Raw genomic sequence first — 10,653 nt, 5'->3', positions numbered from 1 at the left:
CACATAATCACTTTGTTCAAATTCAATTTTTATCACCACATAACCAAACCATAACTTCATTCTCAACACAACCGTAATTTTGAAGCCCAAAACTGTAAAAGAAAAGTAAAAATCCAACTTTTAAGATAGGCCAAATATCACTTTTGGTCCTTTTAGTTTGACAGAATTACAAAGTTAGTCCTTTAAGTTTCAAAAGTTTCAAATAAGTCATTTTAGTTGATAAATTTTTTCACCGTAACCGTTTCAAAAGTTTCAAATAGGTCATTTTAGTTTGAAACTTTTGAAATTTAAAGGACTAACTTGAGAATTCTTTCAAACTAAAATGACCTATTTGAAACTTAAAGGAATAACTTGGGAATTCTGTCAAACTAAAAGATCTAATTGAAACTTTCGAAACTTAAAGGATTAACTTAAAGGAATTCTGTCAAAATAAAAGTGGTATTTAGCCTTTAAGATATTATTCTTGTTAATAGTACAAAGGTTTCTTGCAAGTAACAAACACTAGCCGTAGATCAATACAAAAAAGAAATCAACGGTGTCAATCAAACCCATCTAAATTCACCCCTCACTCTTCCTTTTCCTATTAAAACCACAATAAAACCAAACCAAACCACTCTTTCATCTTCTTCTTCTTCTAAACATCAACACCAAAATGGAAAAACAAAACAAACAACAATGGAGACCCGACCCAGAAACACCTCGTGACCCAATGGAATTCTTGTCACGATCATGGTCTGCTTCTGCCATGGAAGTCTCCAAAGCTTTGTCTCCAGCTCAACTCCCTCCTCTTTCAAACAAACTCAACAATGCCTCTTCAAATGCTGCTATACTTGAAGATTTTGCTGGTGAAGTTGATGAGTCTATTATAACTGTTTCTGGCAACCCTTTTTCTTTTGCTTCCTCTCAAACTTCTCAAATGGTTTTGGATCGTATCATGTCTCACTCGGTATGTAGTCTTTAAGGTTCCATTTTTGCATATAGTATTTTAAAGAGTCCCGCGACGAAACTGACAAACACTAAACACAAAGAACATTTGATATGCTGAACTGACTCAGGCTGGTCGGTTCAGCATATCAAATGTCTCTGTAACACTTTAACGTCTGAGTTGTTAAGAGATTGTTTTTTGTTTTATTATGCATTTTTTTTTTTCTATTTTTACATATGTTAATATATTATTATTTTTTTTAGATCATTCATTCCACTTTCTTTTGTCTCCCAAAATTCCATTTTTTGTCACTTCCAAATTTGTATCCAAGGTTTTAAATTGATGTTGCGGTCCATCGTGATCCTTGATATTACAAAGAATCACAATCAAAAATAGTTTTTTGCCACGACGTTTACTTAACGTTATTTAGTGTCTGACAATGTCTCGAATTTGATCTGAGACAAGTGTTTTGGTATTGTGCAGCAGGAGGTATCTCCAAGAACATCAGGAAGACTATCACACAGCAGTGGACCTCTGAATGGATCTTTAACAGATAGTCCACCAGTTTCACCTTCTGAAATGGATGATTTCAAGGTATATACATCTTTCTTAATTTCATAGGTGGCTTTAATTTGACATTAAAAACCTTAACAAACAACCATGTTGGTTTGTTTGGTTTTTTGTTTTTCTCAAAACTTTTTGGGTACAAAGCACGAAACACTGACCTCACTGTACAGTGTACTGTTAGAAACCACTAGTACCAATTTCAGCTTTCTCTGTTACCAACAAACATAAATTGGATGACACCCAGAGACAGTAATAATCAGTAATCTGCTTTTGTTTTTCCTTTCTTCAATGCAAACAGCCAAACATAACTTGAATTTTAAAATGAATTGTTTTTTATTTTATTTTTACTATTTTTGTTTTTTGTTCCAAAGTTTTTGTTTTTAGCACTATCCATTGATTATAATTTTACTAAATTAATTAAGGGTCTTGTTATCTTGTGCCCTTAGGGCACAAGTTAAGGAATTCAAAATTAGAAACTTTACATAGAAAACAACAAAATTTTGACTTTTAAAAGTTGAATAAAGTTGAATGCACAAATTTTAAGACAATTGTTTCTATTTTAAATTTCTTATCATATGCCCTTGGGGCACATGTTATCATTTTCCATTAATTAAAGCTTCATTAAAGAACACAGTTTCCAAATTAGCTTTAATTAAAGTGATCGAAGACATGTTCCATGTCTCACACGAGTCAATGTTCGACATTGCCACATATTGTTATATATATTGAATTATGTTATTTTTTTAAATTATTATCTACGTCGACGTTTCAGTGTTCAGGTATGTGTCCATGTTTCATAAGAAACAATGAATTCAATTTTGATAGAAACAATTTTTAACTCGACTTTAGTTACCTTTAAGAATCAAATGGTTAAGAAAAAAGTCTAATTAAATAATAAATAATGAATTTTATTTTTAAGCCTTTAAAAGTGAAAAATTTCAATTTAGACCCTCTTTTATGTGTAATTATAGTTTCCCTTTACAAAAAATAAAACAGCATTTGTTTGTTTCTACAACTAATTTTACAAGATTAGTCACAGCTTCATTAAAATTGGTTAACAATACCAACCAAAATTACCCTTTGATTCCTTATTTAGCCATCAAGGAAACCAAAAAAAGCAGTTAAGTTTCTCTTTCTTAGATTGCAATTGCATTTATTGCTAATGGACCCTTATGGATAAACATGGTTTTTTTTAGCAAATACCAATACAAAGTTTGTTATTGCTTTGTTCAGAATCTCAGGACCTATAGTTGTAACAGCTAACAACAACAGTTACTCTAACAAATATGAACAAATACCTACCAATATATATCACAGAAAATGCATCTTTTTATTTTTAAATTTGATCAAATAAGAATCAGAAAAAGAAGAAGAAAGATACATACATAATTTATTAATGGCTTATTTTTATAATTATTCTATGCAGTATAACCGTTCAAGCAACAATCACAACAATAACAGCATTATCAGCAGCTTGAACAACCATTACAGAGTCTCTGCCACCGGCGGTGGTGGAGGCGGAGGGAAAACGGTGGGGAGGTGGCTGAAGGAGAGGAAGGAAAAGAAAAAGGAAGAAACAAGGGCTCACAATGCTCAGCTCCATGCTGCAGTTTCGGTTGCTGGAGTTGCAGCCGCTGTTGCGGCTATTGCAGCCGCAACTGCTGCTTCGTCAGGTGCTCGTAAAGACGAGCAGATGGCGAAGACAGACATGGCGGTAGCGTCGGCTGCCACATTGGTGGCGGCTCAATGTGTTGAGGCTGCTGAGGCTATGGGGGCTGAGCGTGATCACCTTGCTTCGGTGGTTAGCTCTGCCGTGAATGTGAGGTCTGCCGGGGATATTACAACGTTGACGGCTGCTGCTGCGACAGGTATGCGGCAACATAATTTTTTTTCCTTTTATTTGTGATTGTTTACATGAAATTAATCATAAAAAAGGATTTATTCAGAAGCATAGTTTTTCATTTATTAATGTGTTGAATTATTAGCATTTTCAGTCTCATTGGAATGTTGGTTAATTAATTATTTCATGAAAATGACTGACTTAAATAAAGAAAGGAAAAAAAAAACAATGGTGGTTGTTTTTTTATATAGTTGTTGATTAATTTATGGTGTTTGTGGTTTGAATTCGTAGCATTGCGTGGGGCTGCAACATTGAAGGCAAGGGCCCTTAAAGAAGTTTGGAATATTGCTGCTGTAATTCCTGTGGAGAAGAATTTGGTAGGTAATGGTAATGGTAATGGTGGTGGGGGCAGTGGTAGTAATGGCAGCTCCAATAGTAGCTTCAGTGGCGAACTTGCACCTGAAGAAAATTTCTTGGGCATTTGTAGTAGAGAATTGCTTGCTAGAGGTTGTGAGCTTCTTAAACGCACTCGCACAGGTACATTTTCTCGAATGAAATGATTTAGTAAAATTTGTTATATTTAAAAGTGAACTGAATGTAAAGTGGTTTAAAGTGGTTTGGATCGCTAAACACAAGGCTAAAATTCAATTATAGATGCAAAAGTTCCGAATTCTAGTTTCAAATTAGAAGCAATTCTTGAGACAAAATCAATTCTACTCGAGAACATCCAAAGATGTCAAAATCAACTTTGCTTCTTTCAATGGTGGAACCAATTATAGACTTAAGTCTATGAAGCATTGACACTTCAAATTTAAAGTGTGTTTGGTGTCCGACATTTATCAATGTTGTCATATGTCATTGCATTCCATTCAATCACTTCCATTGTTTCTTAAATTATTACCAGTATTTACGTCTGAGTGTCATGTTTGGTGTGTTCTATGCTTCTGTATGTGGATTAAAGAAAAGGATCTTATTTAGTTTTAGTTGTTATTGTGTTTCTTTTTATGTTTAAAGGATGGAAAGTGATTTGATTTGATAATTGCTTTCAGGTGAACTCCATTGGAAAATTGTGTCAGTTTATATAAACAGAATGAACCAGGTATATATTTGAGAATTATTCCTTTTCTTTTTTCATTTCAATTATGTAATGTGACTTTAGATCTTGACTATGACCAATTATTTGGCCATCAATTATAAGAGTTTTAATGATGAATAAGAATCTGATAGTGGAAAGAAGTGACTAAAGTGAGGGCTCTTAGAACGATGTGATGATGTTAAGGGATCAACTCAGTTCAGTTTCCTAGAAATCTACAAATTGTAGTACTCCCTCCGTCCCGGAATAACTGACCCATTTTCTAAAAAAAAGTGTCCCAAAATAACTGACTCATTTCAATTTTCAATACAACTTTTATCATTCCCAATACAATATAACACTAAATAATACTACTTTTATCATTCCCAATACAATATATTCCACTTTTCCCTTCATTTATACACTTTTCTTAATCTGTGTGAAAAACCAAAGTAGGTCAATTATACCGGGACGGAGGGAGTAACTCTTTAGATCCTCTTTTTGTTTCAGGTTATGCTAAAGATGAAGAGTAGACATGTTGCTGGGACCATCACAAAAAAGAAAAAGAGTGAGTTTTCATCAACTTTTGTTTTTGTCCCCTTCTCTTATCATACTTTAACTGATTTGGAGGTGGGTCTTGTTTCATTTGGGGATTTGTGAAAGTTATTCTCTTTATTCTTTAAACTTTGAAATGGATCAAAAGGATTCTTCTTCTAATCAAAACCACCTTCACACTCATCCTTTGATCTATCAAGGGTTCGATCATTGGCCGGTCATGCTTTAAATGAATCTTAGTTATTTGTCTGCAATTGCGTGCAAAGGTGATTAAGTTTACCACGACTCATGCTTTTTGAAATTTTTCGCAGATGTTGTGATTGGCGTTATCAAAGAAATGCCGGCTTGGCCCGGACGTCACTTGCTAGAAGGCGGTGACAACCGTCGTTACTTTGGTTTGAAAACAATAACGCGTGGCGTCGTTGAGTTTGAGTGCAGAAATCAAAGAGAATATGATGTGTGGACTCAAGGTGTTTCAAGGCTTATCTCTATTGCTGCTGAAAGGAACAACAAAAACAGAACATGTTAATTAACTATAAACATGTTATAGGATCCTTATGTTAACTATGAACATGGTATAAATCTGTTGATACATGGTGGGGTTTTGATCTATTTGTAAAAAGGGTAAATTAAAGTCTTAGTTATTATGCTAGAAGATGGTGGAAGTGGGTCTCTTTAATCTTGGAGGGCTTAAATTAGTATTTTTTATGTATTTTTTTTAATGGAAAGTAAAGTAATGTGAACTAAAGTGAAAAATGTTAAGCTATAAGCTGTATTTTCTTTCTTTCATTGATATGGAAAGAAAAAGAGTATCTTGGACCTGGCAGTCAAAAAGAAAAAAGTGAAAGAGTCACATTTTAGTGTAGTGTGTGTGATGTTAAAAGATAAAGATAAGTTGATTTTTTTTTTGTGCTTTTGCTGCTTATCAATGTTGGTTTAAGCTTTTCTTGATTGGATTTGGATCCCAAGGAATTCTTTTGTTTTAAGGTTTATGATCTACAGAAAATCATTGTTATGGATTCTTCTACTTGTGCTTTAGGGTATGTTTGTTTGAAATTTTCTAAAAAAGGGATTTTGATGTAAAATAATTTGGTGAGTTTTTTTAGACATTTTAAAAGAAAAGTAAAAGCAAAAGCAGTTTTATGTTAGTTTACTATCATGAAAATTACTTTTCTCTGGAAAATTGAATTTTAAGTTGTTCTGATACACTCATATTACAGTGCTTTTTTCCTATTAAATTACAATGAAGAAAATAACAAAACTAAATGCGCACATGCACCAATTCCTCTTTTAACTTCGGATGAATGTTTGACAAAAATCACGTTGATCTACTGCAATATTTAAAAAAAATTACATATTAAAATTTAAACAAAGTTACAACGTCATTGTGATTTTATCAAACTCATCGTTAAATTCAAACATATATGACATCTTCAATGCTGTCAATGACATGATAAGAAACTACTCCCTCCGTTCCTTTTTAATTGTCACATTTTGACTTTTTACACAAACCAAGACAACATATACTTTTACTACTTTTGATACAACAATTTATCTTTTTCCTATAATAACCTTAATCATTTAATACTTCATTTCATATATTTCTCTCTCTACAATAAATATCTAAGGGTAATATAGGTAAAGCCACATTTAATAATACATTGGACTTTGAAAACGACAGTTAATTAGAAACAAATTTTTTATGTAAAAGTGACAATTATAAAGGAAGGGAGGGAGTATCTCTAACTATTTCTGATTTTCATATCAACAACAAAAGTCAAAGAAGAATGATTTGGTTGTTATATGGTACCTATCAATTGCAACCAAGAGTTATCTACATATTTAACACTCATCTACCCTTGCCAAAAGCCTACAACTTCATTAAATGCCCTTTTGTAGTGATCCAAACACATGCAGTATACTCTACCAATATGAATCAAATTTAAAATTCTGAAAACATTAATCATTATATAATTTCTCAAACAAAAATATTGAGCAGTATCACTAACATTCTCCTTTTAAGACAAGCTCTCTTATTGGTGAAAATTACATGGATCCCACCATTTTATGCGGATCCATTTTCAATAGAGAAATGATATTTTGACAACCACTTTTTGACAACTTTTGGACAACTTTCTCTCTCATACTCACATGATGTTGTTATCCTCTCTCTTCCTTTTTCTCTCTCCATTGTTTTTGACCAATAAGAAGTGAGAAAAACAAAGTTGTCAATAAAGTTGTCATCAAATGGATGTCAAAATATCATTACTCTTTTCAATATGATGGAAATTGCATGATATGGGGGCCTAAACAGCAATTTCCTACATTTGTTTATATGTTCTGCCAGGCTTCAATTTTTTTGGGCCTTCAGTTACTTTAAGCCCAACTAAACATATGCACTTCTTTTGACCAAATAAATTTCTCATCAAAAAATAAATAAATGTTTTGACCAAAAAATAATATCACTAAAATCTCAAACCAAAATATCCAATTAAAGAAGACTATATAAAAACCACACCACAGGTTTATCTTATCATCAAATTCTTAAGCAAAAAGTAACACTTACCTCAACTATCATCAGTTATGTGTTCTTCTGTTAGTAATGTTTTTGAAACTGGTAACTATACCACTAAGCTACTAAGGGTTGATTCTTGTTCACGTACACAACAATATGGTACAATTTTTATCAACTCTTCTATTATATGATATCCTATATAGTTCATGTGTGCTAAAGTTTTCTATATGTTTATGATCAGTTCCACCACCAAAATCTCTCTTGATTGCAACTCCTATTGAAGGTGGAGATTTCCCACTTCTACTTTTTCTACATGGCTATCTTCTTTTGAACTCATTTTATTCTCAGCTTATTGAGCATGTTGCTTCTCATGGCTTCATTGTCATTGCTCCTCAGGTTAGTTCCTATTTGACATTTTAATATATAAGTTATATTTTATCTTGTTTGCAAGAAGCACTTCTAGGGAAAAATCACTTGTGTAAAGACTATTAGACATAGACATGAATCGATGACTAGAAGCAAGAATCACCAATTTCACATAATCATTAAAAACATTGTTAGGAGAATATAATGGAAAGTAAAAGAAAATCATGATAGTATGTTTGACAAATGTTATGTTAATTGTCATGTTAGTTTTTTTTTTTTCCTCCTTGCACAGTGTAGAAAATTGTAGAATCATAGGGATGAAGATCATAGATGTAAGCAAGATAGCGAGCATATGTGTATTCATGAGAAGAATACTCATAAAACTTCATAGTTGAATGAATAGATTGAATAAAAGATACTGAATGAGTACATACTAGTCCTTATTTATAAGACTTAATGGACTAATCAACTGTGTAACTAACTTCCAACTCCACTAACTATTAACTAATCCTAATTAACCAACAAAATCCTAAGAATCTTAACACATGGCTTGAACCCTATACCTCTAACCTCTGGCTCAAACCAGTTGAGCTACCAAACCCCCAAATAAACATTTTATTGTTGTTAGAAAATTTGAGTTGGATGTCTCATATTATAACATAAGAAAATTGGATTCTAAACTCAATCTTTATCCAACATCTTCAAATTTCAATTTGTTGACCATAGACATTGCACCATTTTTTCACTACAACGAATCTTAGCCCCTTATGATTTTATAAGAAATTTCAGTGCTAGGACTATGAGAGTATAGGTCAATCAAACACATGGGTGAGACATTTTCTATATCCATATTTCATTTCAATTCTTGTATCAATCTGATCCACTTAAAAAACTCACAATTTATTCACAATTATCTTTACAATTATTAATATTATACAAATTGAAAACACTTCAAATACACAAAATAAGGTAGATTATATCTTAGAAAACATGTCTAATGGATTAGAATTTCACGTAACGTGTCCCGTAATTGTAGCCAGTTGGTAGCTATCACGGACATTATGTGCAGGGGTCGGGGTTCGAACCTCAGATTCTCCACCTCTCCACACATTATGTGTGTGAATCTAGCCAATAGGCTACCTGACAAAAAACAAAAAAGAAATAAAGAATTTCATGTAATGTTGACATTTAAATACTGCTCATAAATTATACTGTAATTAGTAATTGCAACCAATTTTTTCCCAACAGTTCTATTTTGGTGAAATAATCATGTTTCCTCTCTTAGTTGTATACGGTGGCTGGACCTGATATAACTGAAGAGATTTACTCTGTAGCTGCAATAACAAATTGGCTATCTAAAGGACTTAGCAAGATTCTTCCACCAAACATAAAACCAAATTTTGACAAGTTAGCACTTGGTGGTCATAGTCGCGGCGGGAAAACATCATTTGCTATTGCTCTAAGAAAATTAAACATCACAACTGATCTAAAATTTTCAGCCATAATAGGAGTTGATCCAGTTGATGGAATGGATAAAGGAAAGCAAACATCACCACCAATTCTCACCTATGTTCCTCATTCATTTGATTACGATATGGCAACATTGGTTATTGGTTCTGGTTTAGGTGATGTGAAAAAGAACCCTTTGTTTCCTCCTTGTGCACCTAAGGGTGTCAATCATGAGGATTTTTTTAGCGAATGTGAGAAACCTTCTTGGTATTTTGTGGCTAAGGATTATGGTCATGTTGATATGTTGGATGATGATACTAAAGGAGTTAGAGGGAAAGTTAGTTATTGTTTATGTAAGAATGGTGAATCAAGGAAACCTATGAGGATATTTGTTGGAGGAGTTATGGTTGCATTCTTGAAAGCTTATTTGCATGGGGATAATGTGGACTTATTAGCTATAAGAGACAAGAGTGTGAGTGTTCCTCTTGAGATGAAATTTGATTATTTTGTATAAAAATTAGAGAAGATAGGAAGTATATATTTTTGTTTCACATGTAATTCAACTAATGAGGCAATAATCATCTCTATGCATTTTACATGTACATCAACTTCATGTTTTAAGATATGCATGGTGCCATTTTACTTTCATGTTGGAGTTAATTTCAAATTCAAATATGTATGTATGTATAATTAAAATAATTTTAGATCAATTTAGTTATAGAGGATCATTAGAAGCAGGGTATATCTCAAAGCTTAAATAACGCTTACAAATTTTTACACATTGAAGCACTTCCTACCAAATTCTTAAAAGATCAAAGTAATGATATAACTAATTTACGAAGAAAAAAAAATGAATTATGGGTTATTTTAATTGTGAAAAAAAAACTATGTTTTATTTTTTATTTTTATAAATAAACTAGAATATGAACCTGCACGTTAGTTTTTCAAAAACATTATAGGTGATACCAAAAGATGAGTGATTGTGGCAAAACAACAAGATACTTATATTACTTTGGAATGGTTTTCTTCTTCGTCTATTATTGTTGAGACAATATTGGTGCCTGTTTTCACAAAACTTATAAGGGATGAGTTATTGTTCTTGATCTCGTGCTAGATTAACTATGGAAGATCATGGAAATGTCAAGATCGATGATTCTCAATGTGGTTATGGTGGATCCATTATTTTTACGGAATAGTGGAACCTTTGAACCAAATACTCTCGTCTCTGATCTATAGGGTAATGGAACAATGCACTAACATAGAAAAACTATATTCGAGAATATAGAAATGAAATATAGCAAATTTAAATAATAGTTTTATGACAAAAATTCAAGGCAATGTTGAGAATCATAAGGTACTATTTT

General features: G+C 32.4%; 2 protein-coding genes across 5 annotated transcripts; both read left to right on the top strand.

Annotated features, from left to right (window-relative positions):
• The first annotated feature begins 612 nt into the window (after window positions 1-612).
• Window positions 613-5,931, top strand: LOC146953959 (VAN3-binding protein-like). Of its 4 annotated transcripts, none has more exons than XR_015011520.1 (7): window positions 613-946; window positions 1,412-1,519; window positions 2,919-3,360; window positions 3,624-3,869; window positions 4,382-4,649; window positions 4,882-4,972; window positions 5,271-5,931. XR_015011520.1 is itself a non-coding variant. In XM_085712961.1 (7 exons), the coding sequence occupies exons 1-7, from the start codon at window positions 653-655 to the stop codon at window positions 5,486-5,488; spliced, it is 1,416 nt and encodes a 471-aa protein (XP_085569087.1). In that variant the 5' UTR covers window positions 613-652; the 3' UTR covers window positions 5,489-5,931. The 4 variants fall into 4 exon arrangements, 2 of the variants coding, with proteins under 2 accessions (XP_085569087.1, XP_085569083.1); XR_015011518.1 differs by having other exon boundaries at window positions 1,409-1,519; XM_085712961.1 differs by having other exon boundaries at window positions 4,382-4,431; window positions 4,915-4,972.
• A 1,560-nt stretch (window positions 5,932-7,491) lies between these two features.
• LOC146953958 (chlorophyllase-2-like) lies at window positions 7,492-9,937 on the top strand. The gene is made up of 3 exons (XM_085712946.1): window positions 7,492-7,633; window positions 7,716-7,870; window positions 9,126-9,937. The coding sequence occupies exons 1-3, from the start codon at window positions 7,543-7,545 to the stop codon at window positions 9,801-9,803; spliced, it is 924 nt and encodes a 307-aa protein (XP_085569072.1). The 5' UTR covers window positions 7,492-7,542; the 3' UTR covers window positions 9,804-9,937.
• The last annotated feature ends 716 nt before the right edge of the window (window positions 9,938-10,653 follow it).

This window comes from Medicago sativa, chromosome 1 (genome assembly GCF_051527215.1).
Source record: "Medicago sativa cultivar Bolivia chromosome 1, Bolivia_mono, whole genome shotgun sequence".
In the NCBI taxonomy this organism is placed as follows: Eukaryota; Viridiplantae; Streptophyta; class Magnoliopsida; order Fabales; family Fabaceae; genus Medicago; species Medicago sativa.
The sequence above is the reverse complement of the archived record's forward strand: the minus strand, read 5'-3'. Positions and strand labels throughout refer to the sequence as shown.